General features: G+C 35.0%; 1 protein-coding gene across 1 annotated transcript; it reads left to right on the forward strand.

Moving 5' to 3' along the window:
* The first annotated feature begins 15,190 nt into the window (after positions 1–15,190).
* Positions 15,191–23,653, forward strand: LOC147399938 (ras-related protein RABE1c-like). Its single transcript, XM_086445511.1, has 8 exons — positions 15,191–15,394; positions 20,925–20,997; positions 21,096–21,196; positions 21,807–21,872; positions 22,155–22,252; positions 22,785–22,847; positions 22,958–23,050; positions 23,258–23,653. The coding sequence occupies exons 1-8, from the start codon at positions 15,322–15,324 to the stop codon at positions 23,339–23,341; spliced, it is 651 nt and encodes a 216-aa protein (XP_086301637.1). The 5' UTR covers positions 15,191–15,321; the 3' UTR covers positions 23,342–23,653.
* The last annotated feature ends 1,968 nt before the right edge of the window (positions 23,654–25,621 follow it).

The following is a 25,621-nucleotide window of genomic DNA, read 5'->3' on the forward strand; positions in this document are numbered from 1 at the left end:
AAAATTGACAAAACAAAGAGAATTTTGAATGTTTGCATCCAAATTACCTGTGGGTGCCAAAGGTGGATTTTGCAAGCTTTGTCCTACCTTCTGGAAATTTGAGATCCATTGGGAACTGTCTTTTCCTCCTCTTTTCTATTTCTCTTTATCTCTGATTTTTTCTCAAGAATGAGAATGAAGTAAAAAAATGAAGAGATGGGATGGAAATGAGAACTAAGATTATTGTGAGGGATTAAGAAGGGGTAAGGTAAGGTAAGGTAACTAGGAAGATCAAAGAGAGATTATTAGGGTGGGAAATGACTGAGAGGTTATTGACAATACTGAGAAATAGGTATTTTGATTTTGTGGGAAAAATACTTGAGGAAGAGTGTATGTGAGAGAACTGAGTAAGAGATGGAGGAGAGATGTAAAGAAAATAACTGAGTAATTGGTTGAGATGTAAAGAAAATGGGTGGGACCACATAATATATAATATATATTATATATGGAGAGAGAGAGAGAGAATGAGTGTTGGGAGAGCTCTCCAATATATGTATATAAAGGGTCCCGTTCCCCACCCTAAGCTTTACCCTACATTTTAACAAACGTGTTTTGTCCTGCATGGGTTAGAAGTTTTGGAATGGACTGATTTTTGGTGAGGATGATCTCTATGGTGAGGAGATCATCCTCACCTAGAGATCATCCTCACCAAAAATTAGCTCATTCTAAAACTTCTAACCCCATCAAAAATGATTTATAAAATGGACGGTCCACAATTTTTCAACTTATAAATATGGGGTTAAAAATTTTGGAATGGACTGATTTTTGGTGAGGATGATCTTCTAATCATAGAGATCATTCTCTCCAAAAATCAGCCCATTCCAAAACTTCTAACCCATGTAGGACAAAACACGTTTGTTAAAGTGTAGGGTAAAGTTTAGGGTGTTGAACATTTCCCATATATAAATATAAATAAAGAGAGAAAGTGTGTGTGTGTGTGTGGTAGAGGACATGGGTGGATGGGACCGTTTATATGTGGAGAGAGAGAGAGAGAGAGAGAGAGAGAGAGAGAGATAACATGAGTGGGAGTGTGGGACAACGTGTGAGAGAGAGAGAGATGGTTATTAACTAATGGAAAGTGTAGGGATGAAAAATATTTCCGTTATAAGGATTAACTATGTCACTAAATTAAGACAATCAAATCTATTTTAATCCAATTCAATCCAATTCAAAAATTCGATATGAAAACATAGATGGATCAGTTTCTCTGTCCGACTTCTCTACTTGCTCATTCATAGTGGTTCAACCTCATTGGTCAACTCCCCTATTGGTTTCACCATGAGGTTCTGTCTCATTGGCCAACCCAAAGGTAGAATCAGGATTTTTCCCACGTGAGAGCTACCAAGAGTAGAAATGTTTTTGTGAGGACAACTAAGAGTAAAAAGAGAAGAAGTTGCGGGGGCAACTAAGATTTGTCGCAATAGCTCACTAATCCATAAACTTTGAAAATCCTTGTGGGGGCAAGTGGTCCCACAGTCCCCACTTTGAATCCATTCCTGGGCCAACCCTCCTATAGGTTTTACTATGAGGTTCGGCCTTATTGGCAAATATTCATATCGGTTTTACCATGAGTGTAGTGAAATCCATATGGGTGTAGCGTAGTTGCTTGATAGGTTGATCGTGCATCATTTTTATTCGTCAATGTAGTTACTTGGTTGGTTTATTTAGCGGATACCATCTTATGGATAACTAAAACCTTGTATTGATCCCTTGAAAAATAAAAAAGCATTGCTATCAAAGGAATTTTGTGATCTTCTCTAATCTCAACCATTTTTTGATGAAGGGAATCAATATTAATCCTTAAGAGCAAGGAGTAATAACCTTCATTTGAGGTCAAGAAAATGATTTAAAGAGGATGTTATGTGCGAGGCGAAATATTTTTCTTAGGATGATACGATTGCGCATTTTTGTGATAAATATTTTTCACAAGAAAATAAGTTTTTTTCTTTTTTTTTATAACAGAGGGAAAATGATTTTTCTCAGTCTCTTGATGCTATTCTACACAATTATCTTAAAATCATCTCTCTTGCAGTCATTTTATTAAGTGGTGCCCAAATATACACCAGAGCATAGAGAATGAAGATGCATGAAAAGAGTTTTTTTTTCTTGCTCAATCAAAAAAGAGTAATTCTTATAATTTAAAATCATCATTGTATAGGATTGAATAAAAAAATTGATTAGGTTTAATGTCTTGTTGAATTGTTAATTTTTTATATTATTACTTAGGGTTAGATTAGGATTTTAATAAAACAACAGGCCAACCCATAATAAAAGAACATGATTCTCCATCAAATAGTTTGGCTTTTCATCATTTGCACCTTATTCATCACTGATTCCTCCATCTTTTGTTATTGCATTATTGAAGTTATAAAATTCAATAGGATAAGCATGATCATTATTTCACAACCTTACATTTCTGCCAAAATTTGAAATATCTCTTTGTATAACCACGTGTAATCCAATGGAGAGGGTTTCTTCAAAATTTTGAAGTGCCCTGCCCGCTTCAATGTTTTTTCCCCCAACAATGGCTGTGGCCCACCATGACCTCTACCATAACTGACAACACCATGTAGATGTTTATAAGAAAAGACAGCATTGAAAGGAGGATTTAAGATTCGTTTAGGTCTTTAGGGGACCCCGTCTTCTCTAAGAGACAAATGAAAAATAAACTAAATACACACATCTTCAAACCCAAGAAGATCTTGATTTTTCTGCCCAAAGGCCAAAACCCATAATCTTTAATCTCTTGGGACTTCTTTACCTTGTCTTAGAACCTTATGATTCTATCTCTTTCAATCTTTAAACCTCAAAAGCATTTAGGACTATTGTGGAGGGTATCTCTCTGCACAAGTGACACGTGACAATCACGAGGAATTGTAATCGACTTACTGAGTTTTATGGAGAACCTACCGAACTGCATAAAGGCTGACTTTTAAAAATTACGCTAGTGAGTAGGTCGGGCATTCTTTGTAAAACTTGCGGGGTTAAGTGTAACTACTCTTGCAATTGCGGGGTTAGGTGTAATTGCTCCTCCACCTGCGAGGTTAGGTGAACTGTTCCTATAATTGAGAGGTCAGGTGTGACTACTTCCACAGAAATCGAGGTAGATCTTAGGGTAGGCACAATTGCCTCAGTTAGAATCACGGAGAAAATCCAAGGGGATTTGCAAGCAAAGAGCTCTATAAATACAAGGGAATAACACATCCAAAAGGTTCGAAAAAATCCTCCCAAAGAACACTTTATTAGCTCGGCACTAAAATTTTAACTTGGACGTCATTTTGTTGTAGGCCGTCCGTCAAACTTAGGGAATTCCAGGAAAGATCACAAGGTAGAGTGAAAATCTACATTTACAACAATCAATCCAACCCAGCCTGACTCACCATGAACCAGGTTTGGGGATTGAAAAGTCTATTTAGCTATTGGTCCAGGCCTGGTTAGGCCCGTTTCATTTTTAGGGCCAATTTTTTGATATGTAAACTAGAAAGAATCATAGATATAAGAAACAAATAATTTAAAAAAAATACTTTAAACATATATAAAAAAAATATATAATTAATATGAAAATATTTACCAATATGTATTTAGCATCGGGTTTGGATTGAGTTGGGTTGCCCGAACCCTCAACATGAGCTCAACTTGAATAGAGGTCGAGTTGAAATATTCTAACCAGACTAAACTCATCTTCTACATAACTTGACCCAGGCTCACCTATCAATGGGTTGAATTCAGATTGAGTTCGGGCCAGCCCTTCCAAGTTGCAGCCCTTAAGACTAAGGGTGCATTTAGAAACATGTTAAATAATTTTTTCAAATAAAAAACTAATGAAGAAGACTCGGAGATTTTTAAGGGGTTCTCGGCATGGAAATTATTCCATTACGCACGACGAGCGAACCTTGAAGATATCGTCATCGTCCTCTTAAAGAAAGAAATACTTACTGAAACACCACCATTAAAGGTTGATTTAAGATCTCTTATAAAAGAAGGATTGAAGAGCTGAAGAAGGAGATGTTCATGTCAACGGCTTCTCTCACCTTTTGTTTGTTGGAGAGAAAGGCTTCGCTATTAATCTATATTTATAATCTTTATGCCTTGCTGAGCAAGTAACACTTTCCCATTAAAATAAACCAACTATGAAAGAAAACAAGTACGGCTTTCCCATTAAATTATTTTCAAAGAAAAACTTTTGACCGAACCAAATTGGGTTATGCATGCTATAATTATTAGAGAGCTGCTATTGACACCCCACCTTTTACTTATTACACCCCAATTTCTTAAATTATTTATAACTCCCCAATTGAAGATTAAAACACACTATTTAATCATTTCAAAGGTCTGATCCAAATCAATTTCCAAAAAACATAGGGTTTGATTGAAATTATAATCTCAAAATTACAAAACATTATAATACTCATTCAAATAATTTCAATAGTTATTTACAATTATGATTAGGCGCATTTGAAATCCTAAACTAAAAAAAATAAAAAATAAATAAAAAGAAGTAAGAGCTTCTATTGGTACTCCAACTTTTACTTGTTCTCAATCATTCACTTCTTTTCTTTATTTTTAATTTTGGGTGTAATAAGTAAAAGTTGGGGTGGCAATGACAAGTCTCAATTATTAAGGGTCTTGTTAGGTAGGGTCATCAACAGATACGAATCGAATTGAATCTGCCTATATTTGAATTCAAATTCGAAAAAAATAATAATTAAACATCTGAATTCGAATTCAAAATCCGATGGATATTGAAAATTAAACTCCGAATTCGAATCTGATTAACAAATCGAATATCCAATATTATTTGATTCGAATTTGGATAAAAAAATCTTTGATTTTTTTCTTTTTCAAATAAACCATGAAATTAATAAATTAATTTTTTTATTAAGAAAAAAATGGGTTTTAACTTATAGAAGAGAAGATGGTTGCAGATCCCTTGATTTTTAATCAAACACAAGCACATTCGTTTTCAACCCTAGATTTTCATTTTCGAATCGTATAAAAAATCCCTCATCTTCAACCTTGGTCAATAACCCTTATTTTTTTCTCAAACCAATTAATCTTCAACATGTCAAAAGATATCCATAATTTTTCATCCTCTTCTTTTAGATTCTATCTACTTCAACAATGGAGGAACGAATCGAAAACAAAGGTTGCAACATCTTAACATTTCTAAGCAAAGTTCCACCTCCATATCCACATAGAAAACAGAGTCTCGATGAAAATCAAATTCCTAAAATCTCTCACTTTTCTACACCTCATCTTTCTTATCCGACATTATTTTCAAAGGAAGATGAAGAAGAAATGGGGAGATGAGGCGAAGGGGTTGAACATGGAAAAACTTTGAAGTAGGTAGCCTCCTTCAAAATTTTGAAGCAACTCTCTCCATTGGATTACAAGTGGCATTTCTAAGAGGTGTTTCAAATTTTCGTGGAAATATTGATTGTGAAATAATTGTAAAACGCTACGGGGGCGATTGATTGCGCTTCAAAACGCAATTTTACCAGCGTTTGCGTCAAAACGCGCCGTTTTGAAGCCGAATCAAACGCATCCAACAGCTGCGTGGTGAATTTGCGTTAAAATTTTATGTTTTAAAACGCAATTGAATGAAGCGGTAAAAAGAAGCTTTTTAAAACTGCGTTTGCGGGAGGCGGAGATACCGAATAAACGGCTCATGTAAATGACGTTTTTACCCCTGCCTAATATCTCCTTCGATAGATAGACAGAGAAGCTCTCTCGAACCTCTCTTCGCACACACAACAGCTCTCTCTCTCTCTCGAACCTCTCTCTCTCTCTCTCTCGAACCTCTCTCTTGCTCTCGGATACCTCTCTCTCTGTTTCATCTTTGTCTTCCAACGTCGAACACAGCTGCGCACAGTTGTTTGATCTCCAACTCGCACAGATCTCGCTCAAATCCATCTCCTTCTCAAAGATCTCTCTCTCTCGCACAGATCTCGCACAAATCTTGAAGGAGTTCGACCTCTACATCATCACTCATCAATTCTTACAGGTATCCTTCTCATTTCAGCTTTTTTTTAGATCGAATACGTTTTTAGTTTGGGGTTTTCGGTTTAGAGAATGGGTTTTACCTGTATAGCCATCACAATATCGATTTCGAACTCAACAAGTCAAGGCCATGTGAAGCCAATCCAGAATGGTGAGAGCTATTGATTTGGTGCGACCATGACTGTCATTTTTTTTCCAAAAATCGAAACAAAATAGAACAGAATTTTATATTTTATTCATAAATAAATATAACAATTCTTTAAGTGTTAAAGATGAATGTTAGAATTAAAATTTTCAATTGTTAGCTTGAGTTTACATAGTTGAGATCGAATTTTTTTTTTTACATGAATCATTTTTCTGGAGTTGTTGAGTTTACATAGTTGCTAACTCATGCAGGCGTCAATGATGCTTAAGGCATTTTGAAGTCCCATAAACAGGCTTAGGTATTTGTAAGACCCATTACACAAACAAAGATATGGATCTAGGCTTTTGAACTGAATGGGATTTTGATACATTAATAAACAAGTTAGGCTCAACAGATAACAGACTGGTTTTATATATAAAGGCTCTAGAGTCTAGCCTATAACTTGTTTAGTGATTGATTTTGTAGTTATGGGTGGATGATGATTCTGTGGGCTTTGGCATGTGCAATGGGCTCACGTTGGAAATGGTTTACAACCTATTTTTTTTAACCTTTACTATTACTTACATATTCCCCTAGTTAATGAGCCTTCGGGTGTCAACATTAACGAAGGGATGACTATGCCATACTTTGACAACCCTGGAGCGAAATTGATGATGTTGGTGGGATGTTCAAGCTGCCTCAAGTACGGGATGGCATGGGTGACTAACCCAAAATGTCCACATTGCAAGAGAACTGTTTTGATTGATTTTTGTCGTGAGAACAGTGCCAATAAGACAAGGATGAATTAGGGATCATCGAATGTGCCATAAATAATTGTACCTCTACTGTTTGTTATAGCTTCAGTAGTTTGGTATCTAGTTCTGCTTCGATAATAAGAAAATAAAATAAACTCTATTACAATAAATCCTTCTTTATCCTTTGTTAATTGAGTGCTGATTTTTAAGTTGACAAAATTCTGTTCAAACTAGGGGTGTCAATAGGTACCCATTTAATTGAATCAAAACAAAAAAAAACTCTCAGTTCTGGTTACCTTTTTTATTGGCAATTCTGATTCCATTTATTTTGGAATTGGACCCTTCTTAGTTTTCTGTCAGGAGTCTTCATGAAACTCACTGATGAGTTATAATGTCGTCATTCAGCTCCAAGTCCCCTTGATATATGTTATTAATGGGGCATCATGTGCTTGGAAAGATTCTTATCAAGTGTCTGTAATGAGCCTCATGGTTCAATATTTAGATGCTTCCCATTCTTTTTTGAGCTATAAGATGATTAACTACTGGACCATACTCTTTTTTCCCCCACATGCTATTATATGTTTATTTCAATAATAAGCTCAAAGTTTTATTAAGTAGTTTATCTGTGCATGGCAATTTTAACTAGACTCTTCAACAATTATTTGACATATACAATTATTTAAAGGGAAATGTTCAGCAACAAACATTTTGACAAACATTTTGGCAAAACATTTTTCAAAACATGGGTTAGAGGTTTTGGAATGGATTGATTTTTGGTGAGGATGATCTCTACGGTGAGGAGATCATCCTCACCAAAAATCAGCCCATTCCAAAACTTCTAGCCCCAGTTTACAAGTTGAAAAATTGTGGACCGTCCATTTTTTGTAAACCATTTTTGATGGGGTTAGAAGTTTTGGAATGGGCTGATTTTTGATGATGATGATCTCCTCACCGTAGAGATCATCCTCACCAAAAATCAGCCCATTCCAAAACCTCTAACCCATGTTTTGAAAAATGTTTGTCAAAATGTTTGTTGCTGAACGGGACCCTTATTTAAAATGCAGAATTTTAGGCATATCATGAAGGAGCTCAAATGTTTTAATCGGTACTGTAATATTTTATAAAAATGTAGGGTCCATCATGAATCATTCTCAAATCATGAGATTTAGGAAGAAATTATACAGTTTGTTAACATTGATAAAATAACAAGAATGTAGTTAAGTAAGCTAATATATTATCTACTCTAATTGAAAATCAATCATATAACAACACAAATGCATGGATAGTGGTCTATATCATCCCACATTATTTGGGTGTTTGATTATCAAGTTATATAGTAAAATGAAATTTGTACACTAGTTGTACTTGAGTCTTGCCTGATTAGTAATAGAAGCAAAAGTTCAGACGTAAATCTTTATCTATATTTAGTGTAATTATATATTTATAGGGGTATTTTAGTAATTTTTGATGCATTCTGTGCACATTATGTTGGAGTGTGTATTATGCATGTATTTTGTTTATCAGGAAAATTTTATATGTCTATTTTTAAGAGGAGATGCTGCCGAAATTTCTATAGAATTATAAATTTTTCTATAATTTTTTTTAGAATAATAAATATTTTAAAATTAAAATAATTATTTTTTTAATTTTTTATATAATTTTATTATATTTATATATATTTAGTGTAATTATATATGTATAGGAGTATTCTAGTAATTTTTATGCATTCTGGTTGCATTATCAACCTTAGGGGCATTCTGGTCATTTTACCCTACTACAGCAGATTTTAGAAGCTGTATCAAACAGTAATTACCAGATTCTAGTCAACAGCACAGCAGTTTTAAAAAGCTCTATCAAACAAGTTTTTCAGCTTTTCAGATTCTGACAGCGGATTCAGACAGCAGATTCTGACAGCAGAAGCTGACAGCAATTTTAAGAAGCTGAATCAATCAGCACCTACATGTTTGATAACGAGGAGGGTTTCTTTAAAATTGGAAGCGCACTATCCACTTCAAAGTGGGACTCGTTGAACAACGTATAAGATTGAAAAGATGTATAATGATGAACAAGAAAACAGCTGTCTATTGTCAGACTTTTATTATATATAATATATAATATGAAAAACTGTCTTACACCTTTTTTATATTATATATATAATATAAAGAAACTATCTTCCACTTTTATTTATATATAATATAAGTCTTTTGCATTAGTATGGGATCAGATATTAATGAATCAGATGTATCAACATCCGAATTTGTTTCCAAAATTTATTTGAATACTTAGAATATATCCGAATTCGAATTCGAATCAAATTCGAATTTTTGACTATTCGTTGATAGGCCTATTGTTAGGTTAGGCACACGTTAAAGTGCAATATATACACTTTGGACATAGGATTTTGTACTAAAAATGCCCTTAAATATTTTTTTTTTTACAAAGTTACCTTTAGATGCTTATTCCTAAGTGTATTTGTAGCGACTGGATCCTCAATCAAGGCTTGCATTTTGCGATTCCTTTCCTTCAATTCGTGTTGGTCTAGTGTTACTAGGATTTGAATAGTTTTTAGAGTCGCCAACACTCATTTGGTCCCAGGTGTGAATGGTCACCTTTATAAGTTTTAATTAAAATATGCGATTTGCATAAAATTGACTATGGTCTAATTTGAGTTAAGAGAAATTGGGTAAGAGAGTTGGTCAAGAGTCGGGAAGGTGTTTAGCACCCTAACTCACACACTTTCACGATTACTTGAATTTGTCATGAATTAAGTTGAGTATTACTAGATTGGTCTTGCATTTGGATTAAATGAGAATTTTGGTAGTTTTGATGTGTCATTAAAACTAATCAAGTGGGATCCTCGATATCAATATCATTTAGTACACGAGGACTTTCAACTCATGCACTAGTACTGCCTTTCGTCCTTGTATACTTGAATGATCAAAGATCCCTGATTATCTCAGACAACTTGACGTGGTTTGATTTGGGGTCTTACTTTTTAATCCATCTTTCCTTGATCGATTGTTAGTGTACAATTTATCTCATTGAGACTCGGATGGTATCCAAATCGTTAAAGATCCGAGGGTTTGGAGCACATGCACCAGCATTGCTTTCTTTCACTCGAGCAATTTATGAGTTTAGAACCATTTTCCCACTGAGTCACGACTCGATTAAAAGTGGACCGACTATGATACTGGAAAGTTTTGGTGAAATTTTGCCTATACTAGACACAAACACATCTCAACGAGTTTTTCTTTGGATTTTAAAAAAAAAAAGAGTAATGATGAATCCATGCGGTCTTGGTATATGGTTGGGTACGTGGCTGATGTGGCAAAGGCACAGAACTGCACATCCTTTTCCTGTGTTTTCCTGATGGAAATGATCTATGGTTTTGTGCCCTTGCCACGTCAATCGCGTACCCAATCATGTACATCAAAGCTCTTTTTTTAACCATGTTAACGGGGCATACTTCACCCCTTTAATGCTTACTGCCACACCTCTCTTCACCGGAGGTAAAGATACCGAAGTGATCACCGGTAACCGGAGACACGTTGGTCATAGGCTTGGCCCAAAATGATGAGTGAAAATTACATTTTTACCCCTCTTCTTTTAATACAAAAATGACAAAACAAAGAGAGATTTTTGTATGTTTGCGTCCAAATTACTTGTGGGTGCCAAAGGTGGATTTTGCGAGCTTTGTCCCCCCTTCTAGAAATTCGAGATCCATTGGGAACTCTCTTTTACTCCTTTTTTTTTGTTTTTTGTTTTTTCCCTTTTGATTTTCTCTTTTATCTCTGATTTTTTCTCAAGAATGAGAATGAAGGAAAAAACGAAGAGATGGGATGGAAATGAGAACTAAGATTATTGTGAGGGATTAAGAGGGGGTGAGCTAAGGTAACTAGCAAGATCAAAGAGAGATTATGGGGTGGGAAATGACTGAAAGGGTATTGACAATACAGCGAAATAGATATTTTGATTTTGCAGGGAAAATACTCGAGGAAGAGTGTATGTGACTGGAGAGAGAGAGAGAAAGAGATATGGTGGAGAGAGTCACATATATATATATATATATATATATATATAGGGGGGCGTTCAATGGCCAACTTTTTAGCAAACTTTTTGGCAAAACATTTTTCAAAACATGAGTTAGAGGTTTTGGAATGGGCTGATTTTTGGTGAGGATGATCTCTATGGTGAGGAGATCATCATCACCAAAAATCAGCCCATCCAAAACCTCTAACCCCATCAAAAACAGTTTACAAAAAATGGACGGTCCACGATTTTTCAACTGGTAAACATGGGTTAGAAGTTTTGGAATGGGCTGATTTTTGGTGAGGATGATCTACTCACCGTAGAGATCATCCTCACCAAAAATCAGCCCATTCCAAAACCTCTAACCCATGTTTTGAAAAATGTTTTGCCAAAAAGTTTGCTAAAAAGTTTGCCCTTGAACGCTACCCATATATATATATATTATATATATATATATATATATAAATACGGGGCGGTTCATGTAAAAACAATGATTTTTCAAAATATGGGTTAGAGGTTTTGGATTGAGCTGGTTTTTTGTGAGGATGGTCACTATGACGAGAAGATCATCCTCACAAAAAATCAGTTCAATCTGAAATTTCTAAATCCATCAAAAGTGATTTACAAATTATTGGTAAAAAATCGACGGTTCACATTCTAAATCACTTTTAATGGGGTTAGAAGTTTCAGATTGGACTGATTTTTTTTTCCCGGATGATCTTTCCATCATAGAGATCATCCTCACAAAAAATCAACTCAATCCGAAACTTTTAACCCATATTTTGAAAATTTATTAATGTTACATTATCTTTACATATGTTTTTTCATATGTCCCTCGATCTGTTCCCTATATATATATATATATATATATATATATATAACTAATGTGAAGGGTAGGAATCAAAAATATTTCCTTCCTAAGGATTAGCAAAGTCACTAAATCAAGGCAATTAAATTCATTCTAATCCAATCCAACCCATAAATCCAATACGAAAACATAGGCGGATTGGCTTCCTTGATCGACCTCTCTACTTGATCTTTCATAGTGGTTCAACTTCATTGGTCGACTCCCCTATTGATTTCACTATGAGGTTCTGTCTCATTGGCTGACCCAAGGGTGGCAAGGATTTTGCCCATGAGGGGGCAACCTAGAGAAGAATTTTTTTTTGTAGGGATAAGTACGAGTGAAAAAAATAATAATTGTGGGGACAATTAAGATCCGTCGCAATAGCTCACTAATCCATAGACTTTAAAAATTCTTGTGGGGGCAAGTGCATCCACAGACCCCACTCTAAATCCGCCCTTGGGCCAACCCTCTTATAGGTTTTTCACTATGAGGTTCGGCCTTATTGGCCGATCTTCATATTGATTTTACCATGAGTGTAGTGAAATCTATATGGGTGTAGCGTAGTTGCTTGGTAGGTTGATTGCGCATCATTTTTATTCGTCAATGTAGTTACTTGGTGGGTCTATTTAGCGGATACCATCTTATGGATAACTAAAAACTTGTATTTGATCCCTTGAAAAAAAAAATGCATTGATATCAAAGGAATTTTGTGATCTTCTCTAATCTCAACCATTTTTTGATGAGGGGAATCCATATTAAACCTTAAGAAGGAGTAATCTCTAGAAATTTTGTAATTTTTTTCTTATTCATCATTATTTTGATGATGAACCTCAACCTTCATTTGAGGTGAAGAAAATGATTCAAAGAGGATGAATATTTTTCTTAAGATGATATGATTGCGCATTTTTACGATAAATATTTTTCACAAGAAAATAATTTTTTTTCTTTTTCATAACGGAGGGAAAATGATTTTCTGCTCTCTTGATGCTATTCTACACAATTAGCTTAAAAATCATCTCTCTTGCAGTCATTTTATTAAGTGGTGCCCCAAATATACACCAGAACCTAGAGAATTAAGATGCATGAAAAGGGTTTTTTTTTTTTCTTGCTCAATCAAAAATGAGCAATTCTTATACTTTAAAATCATCATTCTATAGAATCGAATAAAAACATTGATTAGGTTTAATGTCTTGTTGACTGTTTAATTTGTATTCTTATTTAGGGTTAGGTTAGGATTTTAAGAAAACAACAAACCAACCCATAATATAAGAAAATGATTCTCTATCAAATAGCTTGGATTTTCATCATTTGCAGCTTATTCAATCACTGTTTCCTCTATCTTTTGTTATCGCATTATTGAAGTTATAAAATTCAATAGGATAAGCATGATCATTATTGTTTGGTCGCAATCAATCCACTTGGAAGTCCGATAAATTTTGAAAAAGACTTTTCACTACAAGACACATGGTGTTTTTAATTTATTTCACAACCCTACATTTCTGCCAAAATTTGAAATATCTCTTTGTACAGCCACGTGTAATCCAATGGAGAGGGTTTCTTTAAAATTTTGAGGCGCCCTGCCCGCTTCAATGTTTTTTCCTCCAATAATGGCTGTGGCCCACCATGACCTCTACCATAGCTGACAACACCATGTAGACGTTTATAAACCAGTGGTGTGGAGCTATTAAGAAGTTGGTGGGGCAATTACCCCCACAGAACTTTGAGACACTCTTATATTTTCAACTAATTACATGCCCCATTTGTCTCCACTCCCTCACCTCTCTCCCCATTTGCCCCCGACATCCTCACCCCCCTCCAATTTTTGCCCTCCTCCCTCCCTCCATTTTTTGTTGATGACATTACCTCTTGATTAGGCCTTCTCATATATTAATTAGAAATGACATAAATATCCTTTCATTCAACTTCTAATAAAAAACCTTTGAATTTCTCCCTAAAATCATTCTATCTTTAAATTCTTCAACTATACAACTAACCATAGTTTGCCCCCACTACAAGAATATCCTGGCTTCGCCCCTACCCAAAACCCGTCATCTTCAATCTCTTGGGAAAACTTCTTTACCTTGTCTTAGAACCTTATGATTCTATCTCCTTCAATCTTTAAACCTCAAAAGCAATTAGGACTGTCAATCCAACCCAGCCCGACTCACCATGAACCGGGTTTGGGGATTGATTTTAAGTCTATTTGGTTATTGGTCCAGGCCAGGTTAGGCCCGTTTCATTTTTAGGGCCAGGTTTTGGGTATGTAAACTAGGCCCGTCGGGCAGCTCACCTTGATTACTGATCAAATAGATGTATTTTTAAATACACACATGTAAAATCATAAAAAAATGTTCAGTCTAGTGGTTTAAGCCTTCTGCATGTGAGGTCTCGAGTGCAATTCCTGCCGTAAACTTAACATTATTGACTACGTAGTTTTCCCGATATGGTCTGACCCGACAATTAGATCGGCTGGGTTGAGATTAGGATTTTGAAGCCCTATTTTAGCCCATTGACAGCCCTAAAATTAATACGAGATTCTTCAAGAAGTTGAAAATGATTAAATAATAAAATAAATCTCGACAAAGGCATTTAGATTATTTTCTATTGAGTCATGGTGGAAGGACCTCAAGATTGTACCTCATATCGCACATTTTGACATGAAAGTGTGTAGGAATCACATATGTCTCGTATCTTGATAAAAGACATATACGGTTCCTACAAACTTTCATGTCAGGATGTGTGACATGAGGTACAATCTTGATGTCACTTCAGCATTATTCTTTTCTATTAGTTTCTGTTAAAAGATCAAGTATCTCATCAGTTTGAAAATACAAAGGAATCTCAAATATTCACTAAAACCATGAGAACCTAAAAAATTGCCCCTCGCTCTTTTAAATTGTCAACGTGTGAGGAGTAGCTCCCATGGATTTAAAGTTTTGGGGTCTCGTCTCATCCATGAACTAGACTGAGTCATCTTGGACTAGTTTTCCGATACATTTGAATCATCTCGTTCAACAATGATAAAAATGAACTGTGATTTTAAATCTCATCTGATATGTGTCTGACTTGTTTATCCATCTCGTTCGTTCATTGATGATACCGAGATATATCCAATGAGTTGTCTCCATCTCAGGCGAGATTTAAAGCCATGGTTGCCTCAAGGATCATGTTTGGGCTTTGATATTGTAACATGACCTGTTATTGTGTAGGTCCAACCAAGCCCGGCCCGACCCGAAGAAAAGACAGCCCATTTGTGCCCCCAAGGAGAACATTGATGATGTGGTTGTCTTCATTGTTATTTTGAACACATGGCAGCTTGATACTGATTGAATAGTATAATACCTTTATTCATCAACAACAGCAAATCACTACTCCCTATGTCCTGGTATTTTCTTTCCCCTTTATTTTCGCCCACTTTGTTCGTTCCCCTATATTTTTAATTTTTAATTTTCATTTGTTGATCTTTACCTTCTCGCAGAGTTGAATCTGTTCTAGGGTTTTTTTTTTTTTTTTTCTTATAGTCCTCCATGGCTGCTCCACCTGCTAGGGCTCGAGCTGATTACGATTATCTCATAAAGCTTCTTCTGATTGGAGACAGCGGTAAGACATCGAATCTCGATCTCTTAGGCATCTCTTCGATTCATTATTTGTTTGGACCGTGTTTCTAGGGTTTGAATTTTAGTTTTCTATGTTATTTCTGGTGAAATTCTATCCCTGTGAGTTCTCTCTCATATTAGTGTGATTGAAGGGATCCAACAAAGAGTTCTTTTTGGATTGATTTCGATTTTGTTTGTGTCTAAGGAGGGAGATTTATGTATTTTTATCGATCTCTGACTTGGTTGATGATTCGAATTAGGGTTGGCCCAATTCTTTCCTTGTGATATAGTTGTCAGATGTGGAATAAGCTTTGTAATATTGGAATATGCATCTGGGATCATTCATTTTGGTTTGAAAACCAAAATGATGTTTTTTTTTTCGGAGAGAGAGAGATTTAATACATTAAATGTTACAAGGGATCTTCAGGGCTCATTTTATTTTTCGGAAATGAGTTTTGGTCGTACCTTCATTGGATTTATATAGATATAGCGAACCATACTTAAATATGCAACAGAAATCCAGGGATATTCAGGGCTCATTTTATTCTTCGGAAATGAGTTTTGGTCGAACTTTTGTTTGATTTATTTATAAGTATAGCAAACCATACTTAAATATCGTATCCGACAGAAATCGACCATTTTATTATTTGGAAATGAGTTTTGGTCGAACTTGAGTTAGGTCTATATGGTAATAGCAAACCATACACAAATATTTTAAGCGACATAAATCTACCTTTGGTGATCTTGTTGGTTGTCTTCACTACTACAATTTTTGACATGGTTTTATCTAGAGGATAAGTTGGCAAAGTACCGAGAGCTAGATTGGAGGGTGGCTATGTGTCCCGTGTAACTTTTTTCTAAACCTTGGCCTAAAAAATTTAAGGTTCTAAAAAATGTCTTTTTCTAAGCCATATTCGTTGAATTATTTCTCTCTGTGTTTGTTTTAATCTTTTGTGTATAATTGGTCAAACCATATAGTTAGCTTCAAACTTGATATCATTTTCTATTGTGATGCTAGTTGTGAGTTGCATTTGACAACAACACAAACAAAAAAGAAAAGAAGAAGAAAAAGTGACCACATTTCTTTTATAACCTTTTTCTGCTCACTATGCTGCTTTGTGCTACATGAAGACTTGATGTTTTGATCTCAGGTATGGGGTCACTTGGTTTACAATTAGTTGTCTTTTGTTTAGGTAAACTTTTTTGCTTTGTGCTTGCTTATAGGGAGCTCTGTTGGGCCGAGTGGGGGCTATTTATTAGGGGCTGAAAAGACAAAAGAGTCAAGAGGAGAGGTTGATGTGGTCTTGAAGTAACACCCTCCTTTTTATTAGGGACTAAAAAGGCCAAAGAGCCAAGAGGAGAGGTTGACTTGGTCTAGAAGTCCTCAAGTTGACTCAAATGAAACAACCTCCATGCTCTGTTGTTCTTTGTCTTCTCTCCCAAATAATCTCCTCTTTCAACTACAACTCCCATCTCTTCCTCTCAAATCCTTTAATCTCTCTTTGTTTCTCAAAACCCCATTAACTCTCACTCAAACAGGGGCGAACCCATAATTTTTGGTTAGTGGGGGCTGAATTCTAATAACGATCAATCCTAATTTTTTTTAAATGCCAACGTGGGCTCGCCACTACAAACGATGGGTAGCCAATAATCTAAATAAATGTATCTATATGTTTCATTTCTTCTTTATAATAACAAAAGAAGATTAAGTTGTTTTCAACTACATTTCATTGAAAAAAGGGAATTAAAAACCCTTAGTCCATAAAAGATATACAACAAAAAATTAGTATATATGTGTCTACATCATTTGACTTTTATCATTTAAAAAAAAAATTCTAAAAAAAAAAAGTCAATTCAACAACTCCAATAAAGAAGCTTTTACAATTGTTCTCGATGGGTTTTCAAATTTTGGAAGCATTGTATAATTGTCTCATTGTCGATACTCTTAAAAATATCTATATCGATGTATGTGATCAAACAATCATTCATTTATTCATCCCCCATTCGACTACGTAATTGATTCTTTATGATATGCAGAACAGAAAAAACCCTCTCAACAGTGGTAGTGACAACTGGAAGGATTAGCGATAGTATCATAAGCAAGTAAACCAATGGATACAAAATATCAATTATTTTCTCAACTATCTTTTGAGCAAGATTGCTAATTCCATTCACTTTTGAAAATTCATCATTTGAATGTATTTCAAGAATGTATGTCCGAAGTTGATTGTCAAGGATCATTAGATCAATTGTTGAAAATTCAGATGGATAAAATTAAGCGACATAGGCTACTTTTTCTTTGTCAAAATCATAAAATAAATCACTTAGATCTAGACATGCTACACAAAAAGCAATTCAATATTTGTCTCAGTAAGACGGCTGTTGAGCTCTTGTAGTTGCATGTCAATGGTAGTGCTGAACAATCTTCCACGATAGTGATGTAAGTTTGTGATATATTCCATTTTACGTCATGATCGACCTCGAGCCACAAACTTATCGTCCATATTAGGAATTGTGATATCATGTTTGACATAAAAAAGAGAAACTTCACCAAGAAAAGAATCTCTCCTTATCCCCTATCATCTGTAATAGTTGCTTAGATATTTTGACTAAGGTCATTGCATTCACAATATTTTATTCTTTTCGCTGCAATGCATTTGATAGTTCATTAGATATTCCTAATATATTTTTCATCAAATATAAGGTTAAATGCAAAACCAAATCTAATAAGACGGATGCTTCTGCTTTTTGTTATGAGTTCGAGCTAGAAGGTTGATGTGCAAAGCAACGCACATAGAAGGTTGATTCATTCTCTTCCATGATAAGTGTTTTGAGATCATTAAATTTCTCTCGCATCTTACTGGCTCCGTCATAACGTTGTCCACGCAATCTCATTATACTCAATTAATGATAAAGAATAGAGCTTCGATTGACTCCTTAAGTGCCAATGCAGTAGTTTTACTAACATGTATAATGCCCAAAATATGTTAAATTACATACTCCCGCTTGTCCACGTAATGTAAAGCAATAACCATTTGCTATTTAGTTGATACATCACAAGACTTATTAACTAAAATTGCAAATAATAAATCTCCAAGCTCATTGATGATAATTTTTGTGGTTCAATTACAATTGCACTTACAATCTCTTTTTGAATTTTTGGTGAGATCAACTTAAGATTGTAAGGGGCACTTCGTAATACAACACTTTTATCATTTTCATTGTGATAAGCTAAAAAATGAAAAGCTCAAGAAAATTTTCTTGATTAATTGAATCCAGACATTAGCTATGGAAAGTTAATCATTTTTGTAGAAGGAATTGAATGCAAACAATCGATGCGCTCAGTCGTAAAAGATAGCTCGAATTCATAACAAAGAGCAGAAGTATCCGTCTTATTAGATTTGGTTTTACATTTAACCTATATTTGTTAAAAAATATATTAGGAATATCTAATGAACTATCACATGCATTACAACGAAAGAATAAGATATTGTGAATGTAATGACCTTAGTCAAAATATCTAAGCAACTATTACAGATGATGGGGGATAAGGAGAGATTCTTTTCTTGGTGAAGTTTCTCTTTTTTTGTGTCAAACATGATATCACAATTCCTAATATGGACAATAAGTTTGTGGCTTGAAGTCGATCACGACGTAAAACTGAAGATATCACAAACTTACATCACTATTGTGTAGGATTGTTCTACACTACCATTGACATGCAATTGCAAGAGCTCAACAGCCGTCTTACTGAGACAAATATTGAATTGCTTTTTGTGTAGCATGTCTAGATCTAAGTGATTTATTTTATGATTTTGACAAAGAAAAAGTAGCCTATGTCGCTTAATTTTATCCATCTGAATTTTCAACAATTGATCTAATGATCCTTGACAATCAACTTCGGACATACATTCTTGAAATACATTCAAATGATGAATTTTCAAAAGTGAATGGAATTAGCAATCTTGCTCAAAAGATAGTTGAGAAAATAATTGATATTTTGTATCCATTGGTTTATGACACTGACGCTAATCTTTCCAGTTGTCACTGCCTTTGTTGAGAGGGTTTTTTCTACTATGCATATCATAAAGAATCGATTGCGCTATCGAGTAGGGGATGAATAAATGAATGATTTTCTGATCACATTCATCGATAAAGATATTTTTAAGAGTATCGACAATTATACAATCCTTCCAAAATTTGAAAACCCGTTGAGGACAATTGTAAAAACTTCTTTATTGGAGTTGATGAATGACTTTTTTTTTTTAGAATTTTTTTTTTAAATGATAAAAGTCAAATGATGTATATACTCACATATACTAATTTTTTGTTGTATATCTTTTATGTACTAAGGGTTTTTAATTCCCTTTTTTCAATGAAATGCAGTTGAAAACAATTTTATCTTCTTTTGTTATTATAAAGGAGAAATGAAGCATATAGATACATTTATTTAGATTATTGGCTACCCATCGTTTGTAGTGGCGAGCCCACATTGCTATTTAAAAAAAATTAGGATTGATCGTTATTAGAATTGAGCCCCCACTGACCAGAAATTCTGGGTCCTCCCCTAGTGGTGAACAAATCCAATTCTTGTAATGAATGAAAAAGACCCTTGTTAGTTTGACTCCTTTTTTATTGGTATCTTTATTTAAATGTCTTGACAAGTAACAGCCATTTGTTAAATAGATAGAAATGAAAACATACAGAAATTTTGCAATTAATAGTCTAGGCTGGAGAATTTAATCTCCATCATGGGGTCTTATGACAACATTCATATCCAATGATTCATCATTTATTTCTTCCAACCATGAACATGGGTCCTAAAATGGTGTTTGCGACTGATAGTCATGTTATGTTAATTCTATTATCTTTGCTGCCTTTATGAATGGGAGGATGACTATTAAGGGATGGGAACATTTTTATGAGGTGAGAGATTGTTATGTTGATTGTATCTTCATTTAGGATGAAAGTTTCAAATGATAAGAAGAAAACATAGTTTTCAGTGATTAAGAATTTGTATTCCAACTGATGTCAAAGAGCTGTAAAAAGTTGATAAAATAGGTGATAGAAGTTACATCTCGGAAAATTTTATCTGCTACTTGGCACTCACTTTCCGTTTCTTATTTGGGTAAAGTGACTTTATTGTCATGGAAATTGCATAGCAGGCATATTTCTTGGACTTGACAAACCTTATTTCCTCGAAATCTCATGACCTGACTATTCTGAATCATCTCTTGGATTTGTCTCACTTCATCTTTTTGCTGGGTCTACTCGTGCTTTAGAAAGACATTTTCAACAAATTTCCATACGATCCTTGGACACATCTTAGTTCTCACTATTATACTTTTCTTATCCACTCATTGTAGAGTGTAGACTATTCAAAGCGCTGATGTTGACTTGTCAGGGTCTCTGAAATCTGTGTGTTTCTAATTTGTGATCCTTGTAAAATAGTGAATAACTATTTTAGATTCTTTAATGAAATTTGAGTTTAAGACATCCAAATTTTTGAATTTTTTCCTCATTTACCTTGGCAGGTGTGGGTAAGAGTTGCCTTCTTTTGCGTTTTTCTGATGGGTCTTTCACCACCAGTTTCATTACTACCATTGGGTGTGTACTCTCTAAACTTTACTATTATAATGCTGTCTGTTAATATTTTTCATTTTTTTAATAGTGTTTGATCTCATAAGGTTTGTCTTCATTTGCAGTATCGATTTTAAGATAAGAACCATTGAACTTGATGGCAAACGGATAAAACTGCAGATCTGGGATACTGCTGGTCAGGAGCGGTTCCGGACAATCACAACAGGTTAATGTCTGATCTTTACATAAGTTTGGTCTTTGATTTAATAATTGAGAGGTCAGGCTGGAATTGTGGAAGCTGTCGTCTGCTTATTGTAGCTTGGGTCATGCATGTTTAGTCAGACAGTGGTCAAGATCCACCACTTGTCCATCCCACTCTGGAGGTCTCCTAGGCCCAATATGGTTCTGATTTGATGAACCTAACCATTTAATGTATCAAATTATTTTGGACGGTGCCAAGAAAGAACAAAAGTCTGATCTGTTGTCTTAGATCATTCGATCAGGTCAGTATTTTTGGCAAATAAGATTTTCTAGGTAAGACTTATCAAAAAAAAAAAAAAAAAAAAAAAATCTAGGTAAGATCTCTCAAATTATCCGAAATTTTGAATACGAATTCAAATCGGAATCGGATTTCTGACTGGTTGGTTCCTAGCCTCTGCCGTGCTATTTCCATGGTACACAACTAGGGTCAGCTTATACCATCATCTGAACAGCTGTTTCTCTTTATTCTATATCATCGTTGTGGTCCTAGGTGCCAATGTTTATTTTCATTTAATGATTAAGAAGTTTACCTTAGTTTGGTGCCAATGTTTATTTTTTATACTTCTTTTATGCAGCTTACTACCGTGGAGCCATGGGTATTTTGCTGGTGTATGATGTTACCGACGAATCATCTTTCAACAGTATCTGCTCCACTTGTCCTTTCACATTACTTGAACTTATGATAGTTGGATCTGTTTTTGATAAATTTTATGATCCTAAGCTCCATATACTGGCAGATTATTGATCTACCTCAGTTTGTCTCTGAATTTTTACTGTTTAGAACTGTCCCTTGATTTTTGTGCACGGATTCAGACGCATAGATTCATTGAGGTGGATGACAAATCTGCATTATTTGGGGTGGAGCTTTGCCTCTGTTATTTATATTCCCATGTCAACTAAGCTGACTAAAATCACATTCACAGACATCAAGAATTGGATTCGCAACATTGAACAACATGCTTCTGATAATGTCAACAAGATATTGGTGGGGAACAAGGCTGACATGGATGAAAGCAAAAGGGTAATGCTCTGTGATCCTCCACTCTTACGTCGTTCTTTTTTTTCTTTTTCTTTTTTTTACTTCCATGTATTTCTTGGAATTGTTAGCTCATGCTTGAGCTTGTATTTTTTGAGTTGCAGGCAAAAGCTTGCTGGTTAGATTCTTTAGAGAGCTGCTATTGGCACCCCAACTTTTACTTATTACACAGAAGTTAAAATAAAAAAAGAAGTGAATGGTTGAGAATAGTAAAAGTTGGGGTACCAATAATCTCTCTTTCTCTCTGAAAAAGAAGGTTTAGGATTTTATAGGTCCCTTATAGTTTAAGAAATTGGGGTGTAATAAGGAAAAGTTGGGGTGCCAATAGCAGCTCTCATTCTTTATAACAAGTTTACAATTTTATGGAGGAAGAATACAATTCAGGAAACTGAGGATCAAACTAGTTCCCTTAATAATGCTGTGTCGTGTGGTTTAACAACTCGTGCACTATACCCATACACAGAGTTAGATTGGTTTCATCAGTTCCAATAATATAACTTAAATTATTTTTTCTTAGGCGGTGTCTACTTCCAAGGGCCAAGCACTTGCTGATGAGTACGGTATCAAATTCTTTGAGACTGTAAGATCTCTCTCTCTCTCTGATACTGAATCTACTTGTTCTTTAAATCCTTTTTCTCATTGATGGTTCATTCCTTATATTTACTTACAGAATGATATTGTTTGTCGCAGAGTGCAAAGACAAATTTAAATGTGGAGCAGGTTTTCTTTTCAATAGCAGGGGATATAAAGCAAAGACTTGCAGAAACTGACTCCCGGACTGAGGTATGACCTTTCTGTTGAATTAGAGAAATATTTATTTCTAAACCCCTCAGATGATTGGTGTGTTAATAGCTGACACTGACAATATTCACTTTCACGTGCATGTTTTGTACGGGATACTCTGTTCTCCATTTTTTTTTTGTTTTCCTTTCTGGTGTTTTTACGATTCTCAAGTCTTCAGAGTTTATTTATTTCGAGGATGATTTGCAGCCTCAGGCAATCAGGATTAACCAACCAGACCAGGCAGCGGGGAGCGGTCAAGGCCCACAAAGATCAGCTTGCTGTGGTTCTTAAGAGAGTCGTGAGATATTGGAGATGAGTGCGAGAGATAGACAGCGTTTCAGAGGTGTGACACTATTGTTGGCAGTACACTAATTCGTCGTGATGTTGGCATGTCAAGTGCTTGTATTTTTCTCCTTATTATCATTCTTTTCAACTACTTTTAGTGAGTAAAAGGTAATTTATATATATTTTTTTATTTTCATATTTGAGGAATTTATTAAATATGAGACAACCCTCTTCGTTTTTGGGTTGTCATCATAGAAGACTAATGTTGTTGCTATCTTTGATGTAGAAAGATAAATATAAGCTTCCTCTTTTTTCTAATGCAAACTGCTTGGGATTTATTTTTTTTTCAATTAAAACAAATCTATGGAATTTCAAGCCAAACCATCTACTGAGTTCAGAATAGAATCAACCTGAATCCATGGTGTATTCTACTTGTGCAAAAGAAAGTATTGGTTGGCATCGTCACGCATGTGGGTCATACTAGAGCTTTCCTTGGCATGGTTTTCAATCTTGGTTTTTTGTCGTACTTTGACAAGATGGGAGTTTTTTTTTCCAGATCTCTTAGCCAGAAAGAAGACTGAAAATCTCGGTTATGGCAACTTGTCTCGTTCACGAATGGTACTGAGCCTAAATCTTCTTGGTCTCTGAAAATTTTCGAAAACATTTTCTTTGAGTGTTTTGTCATGGGAACTCTTGAGTGACAAATTTTCTCTTGGGTCTGTTGCTTCGATTTATTGGTGCTTTTCAATGTACACCTAATGTTTATGGCCTGCATTTGGAATTTGATTGACAAAAGCGCACATTGGAATCTCAGGAACAATGCAAAGTGATTTGGCCCCATCCCCCAAAATCTCAACACTTGTGTGTGCCTGCACTCGCATTCAATACTACCACTTCGCTAGTGGTGCAACTTATTTGAAGGGTATCTCGATCATGTTTTTAAACTCGTCCGAGACCGAGACGTATCGCCCGAGTTAACTCGGTATCAGAGTTGAATGAGACCAATTCACAAAGTCATTTTTTTGACCGAGTTTTACATCTCACGTACAATTTTTTGAGTTATCTCATGAGACGTCTTAAACGTATCGAAAAACTCATCCGAGACGACTCGGTATCGGAGCTGAACGAGACAAGACGCGATACCGAGTTTAAAAACCATGATCTCGATGGGGTATACAAATGAAATGAGCTTCGAACCCTTGCGCAAATTCCCTAATGGGAGAAAGTGAAAGCAAAACAGGGTCATAAGATTATTTGAGGAGGTGCGCTGAGGAGAATGTTTATGAGCTCAAAACTTGGGAGAGGTATGGTTGACGTGTGGGAGACAAGAATCACGTAATAGGAATTAAAACTTGGAAAAATGGCCTTGTAAGTTGAATTTTTTAAAATATAGATAAAAATGTATCATAATAAAAATATTGTATCTTTTAGTCTACTTTTTATATCAAGGTTTTTACAAAAGTTTTTTGAAATATTATTCCATTAAATACCTAAGATACTTTATAAATCATTATTCAAATTTTTGCACAAATATTTTTTTTTTTTATGACAAGTGATCTCTGAATATTTAAGATACTCTATGTTTTTAGATTGATGACTTGCCCCTTGAATGTCTTCTTCTATAAATTTATGAAAAATATCATTGTCGGCATCATTCTCATCATCACCCAAAAGACTGAAAGGTGACTAGTTTTGAAAAGAAAATCCATAATTTTTAGGTTATTCAAATCATTTTCAGTAGTCTAGAAGAGAAGACAAAGGTCAATGGGCATGTCGTCAGTTTTAAAATAAGGGTTTTGTTAGCATGTGCCCTAAGGGTCAGTTCAGCCCCTTCATCTCTTTCCCAGTCAACACTATCGATTAGGGCTTGGAAAATAATAGTCAACCCCTTCATCTTGTCCATTTTGCGACTCTACGATCAATCAATCCTTTATCGATTAGGGTTTGGAAGTTGCAATTTACCTCAACCCCTTCTTCTTCTCTGAGATCAAGCGGCAATTTCTTTGTAGATTCTTCCGATTAGCATGATCTCTCTCAACTAACACTCGACGAGACAAGATTACTTTGTCGAGATTCGTGTAGTTGGGCCTGTGATTTTGGATATTTTGGTTCAAGAAATCACTTACTTTAAAATATATATAATTACAGACCACCATAGGTCAATCAATAGCTTAATTCCAAAGAAATGTGAGAAAAAGAGAGGGTTTAAGGGATTTTCATCAACAACCCCAAATGGATTAAAATATTTCTTCTGAAAAACCCTTTTTATTGGTGTGATGGTGGTGC

Source organism: Akebia trifoliata, chromosome 6, assembly GCF_017979445.1.
Source record: "Akebia trifoliata isolate Shusen 1 chromosome 6, ASM1797944v1, whole genome shotgun sequence".
Taxonomy (NCBI): Eukaryota; Viridiplantae; Streptophyta; class Magnoliopsida; order Ranunculales; family Lardizabalaceae; genus Akebia; species Akebia trifoliata.

Bases quoted from the DNA above. Each gene is read 5' to 3' on its own strand.
- LOC147399938 (XM_086445511.1), top strand. From the start codon at position 15,322: ATGGCTGCTCCACCTGCTAGGGCTCGAGCTGATTACGATTATCTCATA. The intron at 20,998-21,095 runs GTGTGTACTCTC...CTTCATTTGCAG, and splicing joins AGTTTCATTACTACCATTGG to TATCGATTTTAAGATAAGAA. The intron at 23,051-23,257 runs GTATGACCTTTC...GATGATTTGCAG, and splicing joins AAACTGACTCCCGGACTGAG to CCTCAGGCAATCAGGATTAA.